The 21,085-nt window shown below is 44.4% G+C and overlaps 1 protein-coding gene across 1 annotated transcript; it reads left to right on the forward strand.

Annotated features, from left to right (window-relative positions):
• The first annotated feature begins 855 nt into the window (after positions 1 to 855).
• Positions 856 to 20,712, forward strand: far1 (fatty acyl CoA reductase 1). Its single transcript, XM_070907675.1, has 13 exons — positions 856 to 896; positions 6,792 to 6,907; positions 7,513 to 7,629; positions 8,162 to 8,337; positions 9,514 to 9,693; positions 11,016 to 11,193; positions 12,261 to 12,305; positions 12,701 to 12,828; positions 12,943 to 13,004; positions 14,391 to 14,562; positions 17,929 to 18,058; positions 19,814 to 19,941; positions 20,553 to 20,712. The coding sequence occupies exons 2-13, from the start codon at positions 6,836 to 6,838 to the stop codon at positions 20,710 to 20,712; spliced, it is 1,548 nt and encodes a 515-aa protein (XP_070763776.1). The 5' UTR covers positions 856 to 896; positions 6,792 to 6,835.
• The last annotated feature ends 373 nt before the right edge of the window (positions 20,713 to 21,085 follow it).

Here is a 21,085-nt window from a genome sequence, read left to right on the forward strand (position 1 = left end):
TAAGACACTGATATCACAAATTCAGCGCAGATGTGACTGTCCATTGCTTAGTAGTTGCAACAGGTCAAGCGCAGAGGATGAATTCTGCCACAAAGTCTTAATCTAATTTCAGAGTGAGGCCATGTGGCCTTTGCTGACCTGATGATCATCAAGGGATGGTAAATGCTAAAATCTAGTGCAATTGTAGCACAAGCAGAGAGAAGAGTCATAAAGTCTGCAAACTGGCTGAATGATGTCAAGTAGCAATAGCCTATCTAGCTAAAGTTTGCTAACATCGACAAGCTGCTGGTGGTCATTGCAGACCAGCAAGGCTGTAGTAGCAACACCATTGAGTGTGCTGATTTGTGCAAGGGTGTGTTTTATAAACTATTTATGAATTAAAATGTTCATTTGTAAGGGGAATACGTGTGTTTTTCTTCTTTCAGAAGTTTCATAGCCTTAGCTTAAGGGATGGGATGCTTTAGACTCACACCTGACTTTTACCCCTAATGTTGCCATGTTCACTGCGCAGTATTTGTCACCCGATTCAATGGGGGAGAGCTTCATGCCCACCCAGACTTGCCCCCGAGCAAAGCCTGCGGACCCTCAGGAGGTGCGTTTTAGTTCCCCTGAAGCATTTTTTTGTTATTATTATTATTAAGACGAAGTGAAAGGTCGGAGGAGTGAGACCTCGCTTTTTCACCCTATCTGTGCCGGAGACCGCTGTCCCGCTGACGTCACGGCGGTTCATTTATCCGCCCAGGCTGCTGGCTGGCTTCCTGCTGCGCTCTTCACTCTCTGTCCCTTGTAGCGGTACACGCTGCTGCTGCTTCCTCCTCCTCCTCCTCCTCCTCCTCCTCCGCCGCCGCCCAGCAGACTCCCAAGTTCGAGAGCCGGCGAAGACGACGACATTTCGGGTACGTACACCCTTCACATTACGGTCCACCAGCCGCGGCGCTCGTCGGCGGTTTTCAGAGCGCGAGCTGGTGGTATGACAGGCTGCTCAACGTGTGACAGCGTGCAGGAAGAGATGCGCCAAGAGGAGGGAGGGGTGGCTGAACAACTGTAGCGTCGGTCGAAGATATACGCAGATACAGGCACCAAGTTAGACTTTGTGGGCTTTTACCGAACCCTCGCGTCCCCGCCCTCTCTACCACAAAGATGCCAGTCAGTCGCCACTGCCCTCCCCACTCCCCCGGCCACCGCGGTGCTCTTACGTTCAGCGCAAATCTTAATTCTCAATGGTTCTCTCTTTCTCCCCCCCCCCCCCCCCCCCCCACCACTGGCAGTGTGTTCTGTTTGAGCGCTTAAACGAGGAAGGTCGGCTGCTCCAGCAGCAGAGGAGGCACTTTTAATCGAAGGCGAGGTTTTAGCCGAGCGGCCTCACTTTTAATTTACTCCCGGGCTTTGCAGTAATCACATTAAAGGCTGTCAAAGCCAACCAGTCGGTGGTTGGCGTTAAGCGTCGCCCACTGTGCAAATGGACGGTGAGTGGTTACTGGTAATTGTGTGTGTGTGTGTGTTTGTGTGTGCGTGTGTGTGTGTGTGTGGGGAGAATCACGGGATCCGTTGCCTTCGTGTTTTTTTGTTTGGCTGTTTGGATATAGTCTGGTTTCATTTCAGTTTGTGTTTTTTGCCTGCTCTGGTGTGTTGTTTCTTGTAGCCTAACACACACACACACACACACACACACACACACATCACGGTTAAGGTGCAGTACTGTGCTGGCAGTTTGGGGTGAGATGGGGAGATGGTGCCCTCATCAGGTTTAAGACACTAAGCTGGTGGTAAAGCGTGTTTGGCGTTTATTTAACAGGCGTATTATCGAGGGCTTCAAATAGACCTTTTTGGAGGCAGGGTCCTGTTCCTGATTTACAAGTGAGTATGTGAAAGCTTCACAAACCCACATCCAGATCTCCAGTCTGTGCTCTCATGACGTTCCTCGTGTCTTGACGAACTTGTGGGTGATTTTTATTTTATATTTTTTATTTTTTATTTTTTTGACCTGTGTTTAAAGGCGGCGCAGGAAGCTGGGCATTTTCTCTCCGGGGGTAAGCAGGTTGTCACGGAGACACATGTTCCTCCGTCCAAGTGTCGGACGCATTTCATCTGCTGCTGTAGCTGTTGGGCGGCTGCTGACAAGGTGTGACCCCAAGTAGAAAAGAAGGCAACTTGGTCATGCGTGTTTGTGTCTGACATGGAGATTTAAGCGGCCGTCTTTTGTGACAAACTCTGGAAAGTTCCAACTGTTTTTAACCTCAGCCACAGGTGCCCAGTTTGAGCGTTCTAGTGCGTCCAATCAATTATTCAGAGTGAAGATGTGGCAGCGGGGATCAACTTGCTGCCTGTCTGGCCGTAAACTGCAGCAGCTCTTTCGCAGACACTCGATCAGAGGCCGCAGCAGGTCTGTTGTGGTTTGTCAGCACACACACACACACACACACACACACAGGGAAAGATTTCAGTTGTTCAGGCTTGGCTGATGCAGCGTTGAGGGACATCCATGCAGGAGAGCGCCAGGTTCTCTGTTTAGGGAATGCTGCAGAGGGAGTGCTGCTCTTACCTGTTGTCTTTTTGTCCCAGTTCTGCATTGCTCGCTCTGACGTGCATGCAATTGCAGCAATTTTTTTTTTCTTCTCTTCTCTCAAATATGGACACACACACTCGATTTGTAGACAATGCAGCAGGAGGAAACGCCAGCCTCAGTAGCAGCCCTGCCAGTGAATGCAGCATTACCTCAGCGGCTTGCGGTAACTCTTGATCCCAGCCAAAGATGTTGTCGCCCCTCCAGCTGTATGTGTCGGGGTCCGGATCTGCAGCCTTGTTATCACACTAGACCAGTTTTTGGGCATTTGAAAACCTTCCGTCGTAAATAATTTTTGCCCATTTTGTTGGGTGAACCTCTCATACATAGACACAAAATAAGCCCATAAGACAAACAATAATACAAAGATTGCAGTCACACAAATAGATCCAACTGCATACACACCCTAGACAGGCTTTACAGTACAGGTGTGTACTCATTGCTCCCATTATCATTGTGAAATGATGCACACGCGAGCCCAGTGCTTATTCCCACAACTAAGCAAGTGGCTGTTGAAATACACCCGAGTAGTCCAATTTGTGCAAGCGTCCTTCTGTCTGAGATATCGTCGGCACAACCTGCTTAAAACTGTTGTCACGCTTTCGTACTGGCGGGGTGTTGATGTCGGGTCGGGCCGTGCAGGACAGCACACGCCTTGACTTCACACGCTTTCTTTGGATGGCATGATGCTCGTGCAGATTGGGTGTTTGCACAAGTTGTGGCCCTAATTACACTCAACCTGCGCTGTAGGCATGAAACAAGAACACAGGAATCATTTTAGATAAACCTTGGAAGTTTTAGTGGTACTCCAGGACCACAGACCCCCCCCCCCCCCCCCCCCCCCAACACAATTTTATAAAACTACTTTTACAGACAGTTTTGTTTTGCATGATTTTTTTTTTTGTGTGTTGTTGGTGTCTTAGCAGCAGTTTGTAATTTACCAGCAAACTACTATACCAAGCGTGAAACCCTTCCAGCCCGCAGCACACGTGTGCACAAATAGAGCTCTTTTTCAGCACAGCACAGCACAGCCCAGTAAAAGTGGATAAATGGCCAAATAAATGCCCATGAAAAGCATTAATCACCACGGTATTGACAGCAATGCCTGCACCCAATTCTGAATCTCTCACAAAGCTTTCAATAATATATCGGCCAGCCCCGGTGAATAAAAGCAGGAGTTGCTGAGTCTTGTTTGTAGTGGAAGAATGATGACGTAACGCAGTGCAGACTGCAAGCTGGGGCCAGCGTTGTTCCACGCTGCTGTCCCAGTGTCGCCGAGTGACCCTCGCACAACATCTGGGCGAGTGTTTGCCAGAAGGCATGCGAGAGACTACGAAACAAACTAAAGATTAGGTTGGTTAACAAAAATTGTTACGTTTTTTTTGGTCATCATACTTAACGCCGCAGAACCGCACCATCCATAGCGTGAAGCCTGGTGGTGGTGGTAGGACAAAAACGGACCTCCGATCGGAATTTGTGGCAGTGACTTGAAAATTGCTGCTCCTTCGTCGCGTTGACTTGGCTGAGTTTGAGCACGTTTTGCGACTGAGGAGCGACTGCCAGATGTGCAGAACTAATGCACACATATCAACATAGATTCAAGGCTGCAAGTGCTGCCAGATGTCGGATCTAAATTAGGAATGCACTGATATGACTGTTCCTCTCACGATACCGATTCCTATACCTCAACTCTGGGTATCTGGGTTTTTTTTAATGTCCTTGCTTGTGATACCTCTCCCCATGTGATTTCAGACTTACTTCATTTGTTCTTTTCAATAGCTGTTGTCTTTTTTCCCCCATTTTCTAATAATATATTTCCTTTTTTCCAGAGTATTAATTTAGGAGGGTGTATTTCCAGTGTTTGAGTATAAGTTTCTTAAATAAACAATTATGATTATGTTATATTGGATTAAACACATTTTAATTTCATGGTAATATCCACGTTTTATTTTGATCGTTATTTGAATGAATAAAGATATGATCTAAGCACCCTAACCCTGTGATCAACCCATGAATCCAATTTTCTTTCATTTTTTTAAAAATAATTATTATTTTCCCTTCTCTTGTGTGAGTACTGTCCACAATCACAAGCTGCCCTCAGTCAGTGTGCAGCTTGGCCGGAGCCACAGCCGGAGCTGGCCGCCTGGCACAGGATGTGATGCAGCAAATGGTACATCTGCAGCATTTGCCAGGGCCTGAGCCAGCGTCCACTGAGCTAGCGAGGAGGAGGAGTAGTAGTGGTAGTAGTAAAGCTAATAATACATTTATTTATGCAGCTCTTTTCAAAACAAAGTTCCAAAGCGCTTTACATGATTGAGCAAGGATTAAAACATTTCAGGAGGCAAATAAAATAATACAAAAATAAAATGGATAAAGAAGTAGCACAAAATTCCCTCAGAATGTATGTTTTTTCTTTTTTTACGTTTTCGGTGATGCTGCCGCAGCTCAAGCAGGTCCACCATGTAGCGTTTGTTAGCGCTGCAAAGTCTGAGGCGGTTTGTGTTTGGATTATTGTCCAAATGAAAACCACACATGGTTTTAGCTTTATCTACCTTTTTTTTTTTTTTTTAACAATCCTATTCACAGTGCAACCTAGATAATCCCAGATGACTGTAATTGTAAACCCTTTCAGATTGACTTAAGTATTTGGATTGCACAGAGGTTTTTTCTATCGCACAAGAGCGGTCTGCCTGTCGCGCAGAGAAATGAGTTGCCCGAACAGAAGCAAATGATTTATGATCCCAAAGAATAATTTCAGGCCTGAGTGTTGCTGCAGTGGCCGCGGCAGACACTGTCCTGCTGTTCATGCTTTATCTGCACCTGCTCGCAGAAGTTCGGTTTTCCTGTTCTGTTTCAAATCTATGAAAACCACTGTTTTGCATGTCGTAACAGGACGATGAACAGACACATTTGACATTTCGCTTCATTGGCTGTGTTGTGGTAGTTTGTATCGCTTCTCATTACTGCAGTTTGTTCTTACAAGCCAGAATGAGCTCCATAGAGTTTATATGATGATGTGGTTGACATTCATGATTTATATGATTGTAGCATGTTTAGAGCGGCCATGATTAATCGATCGAATAATCAATCGAGTTGCCAAGTAACTTGATTTAAGCGATAAATCGCTAGTCAGTCAAATTTCAAGCAAAAATGTCAAACGTTTGCGGGTTCCAGCTTCAGTGTGAGGATTTGCTGCTTTTCTTTGTCGTTTTTGACAGTAAATGAAGAGTCTTTGGTGTTTTGGACTGTTGTTTTTACATTTTATAGACTAAACGATTAATTGAGACAATAATCGGCAGATTAATCGATAATGAAAATAATTGTTGCAGCCCTAAACATGTTTCAGTTTTCTGCAGCTGGTTTCACATCGTTTGGATACGTGTCGTAATGCGTTTTCAGTCACACAATAACTGATAAAGAAGAAAATCGCCTGAGTTATCTCGTGCATGGCCTGTTATCAGCTCTGCAGTGTCATTCCACTTAAAAGCCAACATAATGTGGCTGATAAGGTCGCACACAGTAGTGCATAGAGTCAACACACCGCAACGAGATGCACTTTGATTTCAGGAGCTTTAAGTATTTCGATCAAGACTTAATAAGCAACAATCCAAAGTAAAAAAAACGAAAAACAAATGATACCTATGGGTGTTTTGTTTTTCTAAGGATCCTCAATTAATCTGCTTCATCAGGACTGTGTGGACGTGGTTTTGATCAGATTTGATTGACAGTAGCACAGAAATGTAAACAAACTGTTACCAACTGTTAGAATCTGATTTCAAATATTTCTAAATCCTGATATCTCTGAGAAGAAGAAATCTGCCATTTTTTTAAAAATTAATTTGTGAATTTCAGAATAACCAAACATTTTGTTCTTTTTTTTTTTTTTAAATAAAGAATGACTTGAACATTTGTCACTTTGCCTGTGACGTGCGTTCCTGATGAATGTCAGTGTGGGGGCCTTGTTTCACAAAAGGCAGGTCTGACAACCTCGAGAAATTCCTTAAAAGCTTAACTTCCCGTTGAGCTCCACTCTTGACTTCATTTTTACAGTGCGTCTTTATGTGGTTTTATGTTTCCATCTTCAGTCTCCACAAGGCAAACGCCTCTTGGGCGCAAGTCCAAGCATGAAGTTGGTCTCATAATCCTAATCCTCCCTTTTGCATTTTGTCTTTTTTTTTATTTTTTTTAAATGATGATAATGATGATCATCTCCATCCTGTCTGGGCAGGTGGAGTGGTGCTGAGGAGCTCACTGAACAGGACCGCAGGCATCATGATGAACATCCCGGAATACTATGCAGGGAAAAATGTGCTGATCACCGGAGCAACAGGCTTCATGGGCAAGGTACAGTTGTAGTTCAGCGGGCAAGTAGCCATGTGGGGCATGACTGGACCCAACAATGTGAGCCACAGAGCGAGACGAGGGGGGGGGGGGGGGCTGTTTGGGAAATCCTTCAAGTGGATTCTTTTCACTCCAACATGAGCGAGTGACGCCAGCAAGTGAACCTGACAACCTGAACCTCTTGCTGCTGTAATTTATTAGAGTTCACATGTTTCTGCTAACTAACTCAGTGTAGTTTCAGTCCATATTACACACAGGAAGTATATACAGAGATGCATAGATTACCTTTTCGGGCCATATAGTGAAGTCACCACCGTTTGACACTTATTGTGGGTGTTATGCTCTGAACTAATAATATAATTTCTCAGATGCACTACTACTTCTTTTCTTTTCTTTTTTTTTCCTTGTTCAACGAATGATAAATGTCCTTTTTTACTGCCCTCTTCTACCAAACACAGCAGCCATTGTTTGTCATGTATCACGTTAGTTGACGTCTCTCCGCCTCTGCAAGGGACAAAAGGAGGAGGTTACAATTAAAAATGGTGTGCAGCATCAGTAAGCAGTCCAAAGAGACGATTTTGCGCCTCCTTCCTCGTTTATTATTTAAGGTGCTGCTGGAGAAGCTGCTGAGGTCCTGCCCTGGGGTCAAAGTTGTCTACGTGATGGTCCGGTCAAAAGCTGGTCAGAGCCCTCAGGCCCGCATCGCTGACATGATCAACTGCAAGGTGAGAAGTGGGGCTTAGAGATGGGACGCCGCCATCTGATGGGTGTTTGGAGAGGGGGGAGGGGGGGACTGTTGCACCAGCTATGTGTGTGGGAGTAGAGCTATAACTTTGTAAAAACAGGTTTCACCACACAAGCTGGTTGTAACATAGCATGAAGATACCACTTGTGTACAAAAAAAACGAACTAGTTACAACATAGCTGTTAGTGTCAAGACTTCCGCTCAGCTGGTGCAGCAGGCTGCTTCTTTTAAAGAGACTGTAGGCTGGCTATGGTTGCATCATCACTTTCTAGATAAGGGGAGGTATCGGGAGGGAGGAATATAGGGCTGGGATCTGCTGCAGAAGGCGTGGATGAAAAGCAGGGCCTTCTGCCATCAGCCATGCTCCACTGACACTGCCAGCTTTACTTTGAAAAGATATTCAGCTGCACACTGAATGACAGTGCCATGATTTTGTGCTTCGCAATTTCTAACTGTACTTCACTGCGTTTACTGTAACTCAGGCATCACTTTGACTTCATTTCACCATTCAGTTGTTTGAGAGACTGCAAGAGGAGCAGCCAGGCTTCGCAGAGAAGATCATAGCAGTGAACAGTGACCTCACACAGCCAGAGCTGGATCTGAGTAAAGAGGATCAGAGCCTCCTGGCTGAGAACATCAACGTTGTTTTCCACTGTGCTGCCACCATCCGCTTTAACGAGCCACTCAAGTGAGTTGTTTTTGTTGATGAATTTCTTCAGAGAATATGCACAGCTCATTCTTTTCATGCCCATTTCTCTCTCATGGCACTTGTACAAGTTAACCATGTGTTTCTTCCTGTTTTTTGTACAATTGGTAGTAGGTCATGGTCCGTTGTGTTTAGGAGACTGTGTAATATTATGGGTGTTTTGCCGGACTTGACAGTGAAAGCATGGTGGTGTTGACAGATTGTGCCCACTGTTGTTTGCAGTACACAGGGATAGTTGACTCCCTCAACAAATCACCTTTTCTGCAGGAAATTGGCCCACATTATTATTTTCTGCTGAACCAAAGACACTGCTTTGACAAAGTACTGCCCATTGAACTCTACTTACAACCTCTAAGAGATTGTGTTTGGAGTAAAGAAAATGCATTCAATTTGAAAGGCATAGTCATTGGGGCAGTTAGATTTGATGCCACACCTTTTTGTCATTTTGTGTTCGTGTGGTAAGATACACGTTTCTTTAAGGAATACATTTTGTAGGTTTTTATATTTGCATTCCTTTCGACATCGAAATGACAAAATCAATATCGCATATCTGTGCATTTAGTGTGGAGCTGGGGTCAGGATGTGATTCGCCTAGCTTAGCATAAAGACTAAAAGCAGGTGGAAAGAAGACAAATATGCCTACCGACACCTCTGATGCTCACTAATTAACATTGTTGTGCCTAGCTTGTTTGTACACGAACCAAAATATAAAACTGACAATTTGTGGTTGTAGGGGGAGTTGCATGCTAGAACTATTTCTGTGTTCCCCTAGTGCCCCTGTGCAGCATCTCCGGCCATAGCATTTGTCCGTACAGGCATGATGGTAGCAAATCTGGCAACCTCACTATGACAAGAAGACTTGTGGATGCTGCTCGCAGTCGCTGCCCCGGGTGTTGTGTCGCCATTAAATAGTTCCACAGTGTAATTAGGAAACTTTAGAGGTAGAGTTTTTTCACTTGGGACAGAGCCAGGCTAGCTGTTTCCCCCTGTTTCCAGTCTCAATGCTAAGCTAGGCTAACCACGTCCCGGCTCGAGACATGAGATTGGCATCCATCTCATTTCACATGTTTGGACTTCACTCATGTCTTTAGTCCCCCACTGCAAATGAAAAATGACCATGTCAGAGTTTACCGTCTATTGCTTTTCTCCCCCACTCAGAGATGCAATGCAGCTGAATGTCCTGGCCACCCAGAAGATGCTGGCATTGGCCCACAGGATGAAGCACCTGGAGATCTTCATTCATATCTCCACAGCCTACGCCAACTGCGACCGAGAGCTCATTGAGGAAATAGTTTACACTCCCCCCGTAGACTACCGCAGACTCATCGATTCTCTGGAGTAAGTTGATCTGGGCTGTTTCCTACAAACACTTACTGCACAGTCAACAAACTGTTGTAGTGGTGGTTGATTTTGGACGGCCTTGTGTACGTATACAGATGTGGAGATGGTCTTTTTTTTGGTCACTAATATACAGTGGCATGGGATTATGGTTAAGGTTTTTAAAAGGACTCTTAATTTCTTCAGATTGCTCGACGCATAAAAGGCAAGTAGGAAGGTATTATCAAGATTAATGTCAGTGATGCGCTGACATGCCAGCTCAGCTTAGCCATGGCCTGCAGAGTAAATGGCTGCATAGTAGCACTAATGTTGTAGAGGCTGCCAGTCTCAGCGGCTGAGCTAGATTAGTAAAGCATTAGAGGCCCGCAGTGAGTAGAGATTAGTGGGATGATTCTGAGGGATTGTATGCATAGTATAGCATCAAGCTTTTGAGGGAACTTGGATGTGTGCAGAGAGAATTTAAGCAAACTTGACCTTTTTTTTGGAGGGAGATCCAGACCTAGCTGAATGCACGAGTTGCTTGGTCCCGAGTGAAACTAAAGTGTGATGTTCCTTATGCCTTTCTTTGCTTGGAGTGTAGAATGTTTTTAAGTAGGTAGTTTGCAAGTCACTCTTTCACGGTATCTTACCGTTTGCTAGCTGGTGTGTATCTGACCAGCTGCAGACTTAAATGTCGTAAGGAAAACTGAGCTCATGAGATGGACGGCCTGTCGGACCACCACTTTGGTCCAGAACGAAATATCTTAACAATAACTGAATGGATTGCCTTGAAATGAACTGACGTTTTTGGCCCCCAGAGGATGAATCCTGTTGAGCGCCACCATGGAGTTTTTGTGGTTGTGAGTGAAATGCCTCTATTGCATGGATGGTCATGAAATTTGGTAGAGACATTCGCGTCGCCCCTCAGGATGAACTGTAATAACTTTGGTGATCCCCTGCCATGCAGGCCATCAGGTCACTATTATTATTATTATTATTATTATTATTATTATTATTAATTCCATCTAAAACTTTGATTTATGTCCAACTAAGTGGAGAACTAATGACATTCCCATCAGCCTCAGCTGATAAGCACATGTGAACTTGGTAAACATTATACCTGCTTAACATCAGCATGTTAGCATTGTCATTGTGAGCATGTTAGCATTTAGCTCAGTAGGGCCTCACAGAGCTGCTAGCGTGACTGTAGACACTGTTTGCATTCATTTCACAGAGTCGGAGACACATCTGCATTGCACCGTGTTGGTGCTGAAGGTGGTTAAGTAAATATGGCAAATGTAACACTAATCTCGTCTCGTTGTTTGTTGTCTTGTCTGGTCCAGCTGGATGGATGACGATCTGGTGTCCGCTCTGACTCCCAAGCTGATCGGGGAGCGTCCCAACACCTACACCTTCACTAAGGCCCTAGCTGAGTATATGGTGCAGCAGGAGGCCGGGGACCTCAACGTAGCCATCGTCAGGCCATCCATAGTAGGGGCCAGCTGGAAAGAGCCCTTCCCAGTGAGTGATCCAGGCTATTAGGGTTACATTGCTTTTTCATGATTTTTTTTTTAGGGAGAGAATTGCTCAGATTCATTTTGGATGCTGTTTTTAAAATGTACCAAGAAAAGCCAAAGCATACTGCAGAAATACAAATGACAGCAACCAGCTGTCCTGTTTTCTGGGTTTGTCCTGTTTTCAAAATCTGTGCCAGTCTGCTGGAGGAGGGGAACTTTTAATGCATTTTGAAGGTATTAAAGGTAGAAATATACTTTCTCAGAACAAGGTCATGTTGAAAAAGCCAAGTTGCATATAGAGCTGCTACCTGTTGAGCGAAAGGTAAGAAGCCGGTCGTCATGGTGAGCAGGGAGATTGTAAAGTGGAGGAAGTCATTGTTTCAAGAAACCAATAAACATTTTAAAAAAAACTTTTGCCTGAACAGCTAGCATACAAGTGGTCATCAGATCTGACAGATCTGTCCTGGCCCGTCATCAGGACACAATCCAGATTTCAATCGCACCCCTTCTGTCTCTTCTCTGAAAGCACTCAGCCTCTGTTGCTGCCAGCACCGAGGCGTTCGGAGCAGTTGAGCGGCGACGGCTGTGGTGGTGGGGGGTAGGAATGTGTGGAATGTGGAGTAAAGAAGCTCCGCACACCTTTTTTTTTTTTTTTGGCTTCCTGGTCAGTCACTGTGGAAAGCAGAAGGACCGCTGCATTTCTGGTTTAGGAAAGTCTTAGAAATTGGGTGACAGACGGCTCCTGTCTGAATATCGGAAAGGGGGCGTTTCAGTTTTCAGACTAGGGTTGCCTCTAATAACAGCATGATCCCTTGTACTGATTAATCATTTAGTCTATAATAACAAATACCGTCACAAGTTACCACAGGCTAAAGTATATTGAAATTGCTTATTTTATTTTCTGACCAGCAGTGAAAACGCCAGTATGTACAATCTATTGTAATATGAAGTGGAGAGAAGTAAGCATTTAAGAAACTATAACCAGAAAATGTTTGATTTGAGTGTGTTCAGTTAATCAGCTAATCGTTTCACTCCTAATTTCATGCTGCTTCCCTCTGACTGCTCTCTCAGGGTTGGATTGATAACTTCAACGGACCGAGTGGAATATTCATTGCCGTAAGTGCTAAGAGAGAATCTGTTTAGGTGGCCTGTATACAATAATGAAAAGCCTGTCTGTTTCTCTCCGTAGTGTGTCATTTCTTTCACCAATGTCTCTTACCTTGTAGTCGTCCGTTTATGAGGCGTAGCTGCATCAGGAAAGATTGTCATGTACAAATGAAGCTGAACATAAACTGCAGAGGCTAGCAGGCTAACAACAGCTGTCCACAGCTTCTTATCACACATTTTACTGTCGTTAACCTCGCTAATCACCGTCCTTACACTTCTTACACGCGTCATCTGTCGCTGTGCTGTGTTGTAAATCAACAATATGAACAAACAATATTTGGATATGTTAATCTGAAGACTAGGAAAGTATGCATTTTAGATGTCTTTTCTGTTGCCGTCACTAGGCTGGTAAGGGGATCCTGCGCACCATGAGAGCGTCTAATGACGCCGTGGCTGACCTGGTGCCTGTGGACGTGGTCATCAACGCCACGCTGGCTGCAGCTTGGTACTCTGGATCGCAGACGCGCAACAGGTTTGAGAGACACAAACACTTTCTCACAGACATTTTCTTGTCAGTGTTGCTCGTACTTTTTTAAGTAAAATTCATTGGGTTTGCTCTGAGATCTTCCCTCCTTATTAACCCTAGAAACATCCTGGTTTACAACTGCACAACCGGCGGGATCAACCCGTTTCACTGGGGGGAAGTCGGTATGAGACCTCTTTTTATCTTACTTAAACACAGCCTCTGTACACGCTGCCTCTAATAACATACCCTGATTGTAATCTGATCCGCTGCCTGCCACACCCCAAGCTAAGAGCCTTTGTTCGCCTGTTCCTTATGGATCCTGTTTGTAGCCACACATTGTTCGGAGGTGATTATGGACATTTTCCACAGGCATTTAACAATCGCACTCCTTTTTAGTGATACTACGTATAGTACATGATTTCAATTCACTCCTAAAGTAAAAAATGTAGTAATGTAGACTTAGTGGTTTGTTTTCAACTTCATGGTTTGGAGTAAAACTCTCTGTAAGTGCAATGATTTTGCGAACACAACACTTAGATTTGGAAGAACGGGTGGAGCAATAACTGAGGGAATTAAATGGTTGAGTCACAGGTAGGCTTAACATCATTTTATTCAAACCACTGTTAGCTTCAGGGCGTGGACAGAGTAACTGGAACGCCTTACAATATAATGCTATCCAATACAATAGCCCATCACTAAAGTGCTGTTTGAGATTTAAAGTTAAAGCACAGTTTTCGTGTATTTGTAGATGTTTTAGTTTCCATTTGTTTGGTATCACTTTAAAGGGGAACTTGCACAGTAGTACTCCGAGACCTGTAAACAGGCTGATGTGTATGTGTAAGAAGTTGTATAAAGCCTTTTGTGGCTCCAGAGGGAGCCGCGTGAAATCTGATGAATTGCCTCAACGCTGGGTTTTGACAAAGATGTATGAAATTAAAAAGACAATATATCTCTGCTGCATCGATTTGGGACCTTCTTCTTTTTTTTTTTAAAGCGTCCATTGTAAGGGTAATGTGAGTACACATTGGTGGAGTCCTGTTTTTAAAGATTTCACATTGGCTTGAAGAGCAGAGGTTTCATTCTTGGCCGTTGCAACAGTAGTTAACAAAACGTCAGAAAAATGGAAACTGGAACATCTGCAATTCAGTGACAACTGGGCTAACTCGGTCTGCTGAGGAAGTATATACACCAGTAGATACACTGGTGAAATTGGTTTGCCAGAAAGTTTTGATTTAACTCGATAGACGTTATTGGATGTGCATCATATTGTAAGTTGCTTATTTTCTTAATCTTTTGTGAGGTACACAATGATAGTATTGCTTGTGATGATACATTTGAACACTCGAGGGAAATATACTACCCATTTGAGTTAGCTGCAGTAAGCTAATCAGCTAGTCAGATGAGGTCGTTTCATTTTCAACTTTTTTCCTTTTTTTGAAAAGTTGTGGCAAGTTTTGAAAGACTTATTTTGCCAGCAGGACCAAAGCTTTCAGTCAGGCATGAAAAACAAAAACCTGTGTTTTAACTGCTGATTGATGACTTGTGTTGAACAACCTTCTGTTTCTTAGAGTACCATGTAATATCCACATTCAAGAGGAACCCCCTTGAGCAGGCCTTCCGTCGGCCCAATGTTAATCTCACATCCAATCACCTAATCAATCAGTACTGGATCGCCGTGAGCCACAAGGCTCCGGCCTTCCTCTATGATCTGTACCTCAGGCTGATTGGACGAGAGCCCAGGTAACCTCATCATCGCCGACTCGGACATGCCGCACCTCTGCTGCTGTTGTTTTTTAACGCCAACCCCCCCCCCCCACACACACACACACACATCTCTGCTGCTTTAGTCCTGTCATTTTTCTTGTAGTGTAGTAGCCTAATGTCGTAGCTGCGATGCTAATGTGTTACATGATGCTTGTGTGCAGTTTTGTGGGGAGTTGAAGAATGTATAACCCAGCTGCCCTCCTGCGCACACACAGGGGATTACGGATGGGTTCTGCACTCTTCACATCTTGCTACTTGCACTGTTGGTATTCTCAGTTGGGATCCCAAAATGTCAGCACTAAGGTCACCTCAGTCCAGCTGATAAATGGACTAAGGTGGACTTCAGTCTGAAGATGCCTTTGGGAACCCAACCCCCAGGTGTTTGCCCTTTCGGGAAAAACCTCTGCTAGTGGTTGAATTGTCACAACAGTGAGCTAAGTGAGCTGGATATGTCGCCTTTTTTTTTTTTTTTTTTTTAATCCAGATACTTAAAGATCTGCAGCCCTTCAGATGTCACATGTGCGAGTGACAGGCAAGCAGCGGTCAAGCCATTACACAGGGGCCCCCTCATCTTGCTTATTAGTAGGAGCTGGAAACGCACATTCTTCTTCATCTCGTGCTCTCTGTGTCCTCCTTGTCCTGTCATATGTGTATCTCTCTCCTACAGAGTACTGTATAAACATGACCTTCAAGACCAATCCCTTAGAGCAGGCCTTCAGAAGGCCCAATGTCAATCTGCGCTCCAACCCCTTTACTAATCAGTACTGGACCACTGTCAGCCACACGCTGCCAGCCCTGCTCTATGACGGCTATCTCAGGCTGACAGGCCGCAAGCCCCGGTAAGGTTGCCACCCCTGCACCCCCCCCACCCCCCCACTGTCAGTCAGCTCCCACCTTTCCCACAAACCCACCCTCCCCAGCTGTGTTTGTTGTTTTGGTTGGTTTAGTGTTTTTTTTTGACTGGTTGTGTGGGAACAAGGACGGGCGCGGGGCAGAAGGAACGAAACGTTTGCCGTGACTTTACTTGACCTCATGGCATCAGCTGGACTTTGTTAGTGTCATGATAACACCATTTGGCTTCTGTCAGAGCGTGTTTTCACCTTGGCTCTATGTTCACCTATGTGTTTGGGTTTTTTTTTTTTTTTATAGATTCGACCAGCAGCTCTATGGCTCGCTCCGTCTGTTCGTTGGTCGGTCAGTAGGACCACAAGAAAGTTCCCCACCCATTGGCGGCCACAGTTTTCGCCCAAGGAGGTTGAAATTTGGCATGGAGATCAAGCGTGTGTTTTGTGTTCATGCCATTGGCAAAAAGGAGGGTGTGGCAATGGGAGTGGCCTATCGCAAAAAAGCGCTTAACTTCAAAACAGATTCACGTAACATGACCAGACTTTGTAGAGATTTGCCATGGAGGTCAAGTGTTTGTGTGAGAGAATGCATGAGTGTACGTGGTCGCAGCTATTGCGACGTCGCACTCGTTTTTATTCTTTTATTCAAAGAAGACTTTTTTTTTTTTTGTGAACATGACATCCATTATTGTCACCCCCCCCCACTCCCCACCCCCACCCCCACACTTCTCACCCAATCATGGAAACCACGGGATGACTCGGCCATTTAAGAAAAGTTGTGTCCAGTCGGAGACAGGTCATGTCCCACTGAATACAACACGCGATGCATGTTAACTGATTTGATATCCACATTTGTGTGTTTCTCTCTCGACTACAAGCCACAGGTATTTCAGGCATTAGATGTCACGCAGTGCCAGTACTTTTTTTTTACTGGCAGAGTTTCAGTGTTTGGCTGTCTGAAATGAATTTGGCTTGCTGGGGGTGTGATTTGATCCTAGTTGGGTATGTCACCAGCTGTAAGTAATTGGCTATCTCTGCCTCTATGTGCTGATCAACCATGCATGCTCGTCACTTCCTCCTGAATCCTTCACTTTCACAGGAGGAATCTGAGTCATCCGAGTCTGCCTCGATTAGTGTAAATGTTTAATCATCCAGAATATGACAGGCCTATCATTGGACTAAGGCCTTTTTTTTTATTATTATTTTTATCAAAACACATTTAAATGGTTGCAACCATGCAATTCAAATTCTATTAAATGTTTACTTTGAGAACTATTTAACTTTTAAAATTCCCAGAATAACAAAATGTGCAGTTCGAAGACTCAGACCCTCTTTTACTCCTCACGAGAAATGGGTACCGCTGCTTAAATTATGATCCCCTAAGTCTGAACTAACGCAGGAAAGAAGCATATTAACTGGATTCACTTGTGTTAACAGGAGGACAATATTATTGCGTTCCTGCGACTGCTTTGACCACAAAGCAGATCTTCATTTTTGTAAGAGTTCCAAGTATTTTGGGTGAAATATTGAATCCGTCTGACCTAAATTTGGTTCCTGGGTCCATTTGACAGTGTATTGTCTGTCCTCCTGGTCTGCACACAGATTAAATCCAGTTAGTCCTCAGCTGATTTGAATCGGTCACTGTCCTCAGGGCAGGAATGACAGACCTGACTACTTACAGTGCCATGTCAAAGTTTGGACAACCATCTTGACTATTTGGGCTAATTGTTAATCTGCAAAACAATCTTGGTCTACATTACCATTGATTCTTTGAAGAAAAAAAAAAAAAAAATAGAGCTGTTTTTTAAAATCTCATGCAACTGAAATTGCATATTGTTGCAGTCCAATGAAAACCATGCATCTCCCATTTTGGTGAGTTACATTTTTTTTTTCAGATAGATTAAAGAAAATACACATATTCACTTTCCAGCGGGGAGATCAAAGCCACTCTCATATCTGTATGGTAAATATGAAGCTACAGCCAGCAGCTGCTTAGCTTAGCTTAGCATAAAAATCGTTTTGGAGATGTATGGTTTTCACAGGACAGTGATTCAACTTGTAGGCACGACTTTAGAAGTCGATTTCAAGTGTCAATGGGTGTGCAAACGCATAGCGGTGTACAGCTCAAATCATCACCTGCATAAATGTATAAAACCTTTGTGCACATTTGTGTTACTCTAACTTTGTTTATCTTTTGTAGTTAAAGTTTCCTTTAACCTTTGCCCTCCCCTCCTCCCAACACCATGGAACCCTGTCCTGCTCTGCATTCATTACCCCTCCTCTCGGTCCTCGTCCACCACCCTTCTCCACTCTCCTATATCCCATATCCCCTGCCCTCCCTCCCTCCCTCCCTCTCTGTCTATCCAATTTTTCTTCATCCCACCACCTCTCTACCCGCCTGCCCCACTCCTGCATCATCCCTCTGTCTTTTCGTCCACCACCTTACTGCTTCCCTCCCGCCCTCTTCCATCTTGCCTTCACCGTTCATTTATCATAGGATGATGAAGACAATCACTCGCCTCCACAAAGCCATGATGGTCCTGGAGTATTTCACCAGTCACTCTTGGGTGTGGAACAACGACAACGTAGCCATGCTCATGGCTCAGATGAACCCCGAGGATAAGAAGGTACGGAGGGCACAGGCGACTGTGATCTTGTTATATGGAAGGAAAAAAACAATTGGTCTCCTTCACATCATTCACTGTCCGCACACGTCAGACCTTTTCACACACTGTGGAGATGGCAGACAGATTTACCACTCAGTGCGTTAATGTCTGATAGTAGGCTGGCTACAATAGACTGAGTCATTCTTTCACTGGTGACGTCAGTCTGTAGTGAACAGAGACATTGTTCAGGATAACTGTCTGGAGGAATCTGCGTTTCTGAAGGGCATGTTGGTGGACTGAAAGACTTTTTTTATGTCCTGTTTAGACATCAGACCTATTGTTCCTGGAACATGAGACACTGACACTTTGTCTCTGTACTCTTGACTGAAGCATATCTGATGACAAACTCATTCTGTATATTACACTAGTAAGTCTAAATAGTGTTTTTAAGTTTTTCATTTGCTGCCTCCGGGGCTGCCTGCACTAACTCCACCTCACTGTCCACTCATCCAATCACAATCATCAAGTTTTATTCTACCCTCGTAGTGGAAGGCGCCGCTGGGGCTTAAATTAGGTCAAAGCCAGCCGGAGCTCAGAGCCTGTTCCTCACCATCTCTCATAAGATAGGTACTACAAATTAAACATTAAAGCAATTCAAATTCTTTCTTTCTTTTTTATCAAACAAACTCCTCGTTTGCTCCCCCATATTCTTCCCAACTCAAAAGAACTTTTGACACGTCACAGTAGGAAAAGCAAGCAAGCCACGCAGCTGCTGACACTTGGCTGACTCATTGTTAATGTTATTAGTTAACACCTGTGCATGTCAAAATGTCTGCTGTGGGGAAAAAAAAAAAAAAAGGCGTGCTGTGTTTCTGTCGCTCAGGGAAACGCTGCACAACAAGCACAAAATTCCAATTTCCTGGTTTTTCTCTGGTTTGTTTTCTCTGGTTTCATGATGGAGCAGATTCATTGGCAGGCCATTATTACCTTATCATCTGGTCTAATCCAGATACATTTACATCGGTGGACATGTTGGCAGATACACAAATAGACAACAGTACACAATTGTTTCACAGGCTGCGTACAGGATGTGTTTGTTGACACAATCGTGGCATGGCCTTGTAGATGGCGGTGCTGGTCTGTCGGTTGATCCAGACGGAAATATCTCAGCCATCGAATGCATCGTTCTGACATTCATGCTCCCCAGAGGATAAAGCCCACAGACCTCAGTGATCATCTGTCTTTTCCTGTGGCACCGCCAGCAGGACACAGTTTTGCCATGACATTTGATACATATATTCCCTAGAAGATAAATTCTAGGTGACCCCTTAACCTTTCATCTAGCGCCATCATTAGGGCAACATTTTAAAATGTCCAGTAGTTTGGTTTATGACCAGATCTCTGCCAAACTAGTGCCATACCCATCAGCCTCAGCTGTACTTCATGATTAGTGCTAATTAGCAAATGTTAGCATGCCAACGGGCTAAACTAATATTGTAAACCCGGTAAATGTTACCTGCTAAGGAGTGGCATGTTTACAATGTCAATGTGTATATTGGCATGCTAATATTAGCATTTAGCTCACTGCTGTGCCTGAGTATATCCTCACAGATATTAAAAACTGTTTACCTTCATTTATTATCTGAGATGTAACTGATTATTACAAAATCTTGATTTAGAAGACCACACTTCTTTTAAGTCACTGAAAAAAAGAAAAAAAAAAGTTTTCAAAGTTGTTGACTAGTGGCGATGTTCCTCGTGCTTCTGTTTCCGTAGGTGTTTAATTTTGATGTGCGTCAGCTGCACTGGGCGGAGTACATGGAAAGCTACTGCATGGGCACCAAAAAATACGTCCTCAATGAAGAGCTGTCAGGCCTGCCTGCCGCACGCAAACACCTCAACAAGTAAGAATCTATGGAATCAGATCTGCAATTCTGCCGACATATACAGGCGGAGGAAGAAATGCTGTGTGTGATGGGCTGTTCGACAGCTGCCACTCTCTGTAGGGAGCAGGTGGCTCTTATTTAATCTACGTCACCACACAGTCTATCAATCTCTGCATTTGCACTTAAATATCCTTTTTAATTTTCAAGTACTTCTGTTCATCCTCCCCATTAACCACTGATGCCTTTTCCATGTGTCAGGAATGTGATGCTCTTTTGGGTTTTTTTTTTTTCTTCTCTCAACCAAACTGTTCTTCAGATTATCACTCCGAGTGGATAGTACACAGTGGCAGTAATCCTCCTGGCTTTAACAAAGCCCATGTGAATCGTTTAGCAAGCAGAAATGTTCAAGGAATTAAAAGGAGAGGGCATGAATTAAAATGGCACATCTAGCATCTGTGTGAAAGCGGACTGGCTTTGGGATATGACTTTGTGTGTGTTCAGAATCAACTGTTCTTTTCCTCTCACGCTTGAGATCTTCACCCTGGCAAGCCAAACATTGGAGTCCTCCTTTTTTCTTTCTTTTTTTTTTGAAGTCTCTGATTTGTCTCAAATGTGTGTCTGTTTCCCAGGCTGAGGAACATCCGCTACACCTTCAACACCATCCTGGTGGTGCTCATCTGGCGCGTCTTCATCGCCCGATCCCAGATGGCCAGAAACATCTGGTACTTTGTGGTGAGCCTCTGCTTCAAATTCCTGTCCTACTTCAGAGCTTCTTCCACCATGAGATAATGAGCCTGGGACAAGGTGGGGGGTGGGGGGGGTGGCGACGACATGAGGAGACGCTGGCTGGTGTGGGTGATGAGGGGTGCCTGATCTCTTACCCCCCCTCCCCGTGTTCGCCCCGACACTCTGGGATTAAACGGAACCATTAAACCCATGAACGCAGAGCGACTGGACGAGCCTGGAGCCCAGAGCGGTCAAAATGTTGCATATCTCAGATCGATCTAACCCCGAACTCTTTAGCATTTCATAAAACACAGGGGGCATGGATTTATCTTGCAAAGTATAACTCTCAGACTAACAGACTAGTTAAAGAAGCAGGATCACGCGCCCTCATTCTGTGCATTTCCAGCCAATATTCAGTCCCCCTCTGGTGCCAGCT

This window comes from Enoplosus armatus, chromosome 6 (genome assembly GCF_043641665.1).
Source record: "Enoplosus armatus isolate fEnoArm2 chromosome 6, fEnoArm2.hap1, whole genome shotgun sequence".
NCBI classification, from domain to species: Eukaryota; Metazoa; Chordata; class Actinopteri; order Centrarchiformes; family Enoplosidae; genus Enoplosus; species Enoplosus armatus.

Excerpts from the sequence above, each read along its gene's own strand:
- far1 (XM_070907675.1), top strand. The coding sequence starts at position 6,836 with ATGATGAACATCCCGGAATACTATGCAGGGAAAAATGTGCTGATCACC. Across the intron at positions 11,194-12,260 it reads GCTGGAAAGAGCCCTTCCCA|GGTTGGATTGATAACTTCAA; the intron begins GTGAGTGATCCA and ends CTGCTCTCTCAG. Across the intron at positions 14,563-17,928 it reads CTGATTGGACGAGAGCCCAG|GATGATGAAGACAATCACTC; the intron begins GTAACCTCATCA and ends CATTTATCATAG.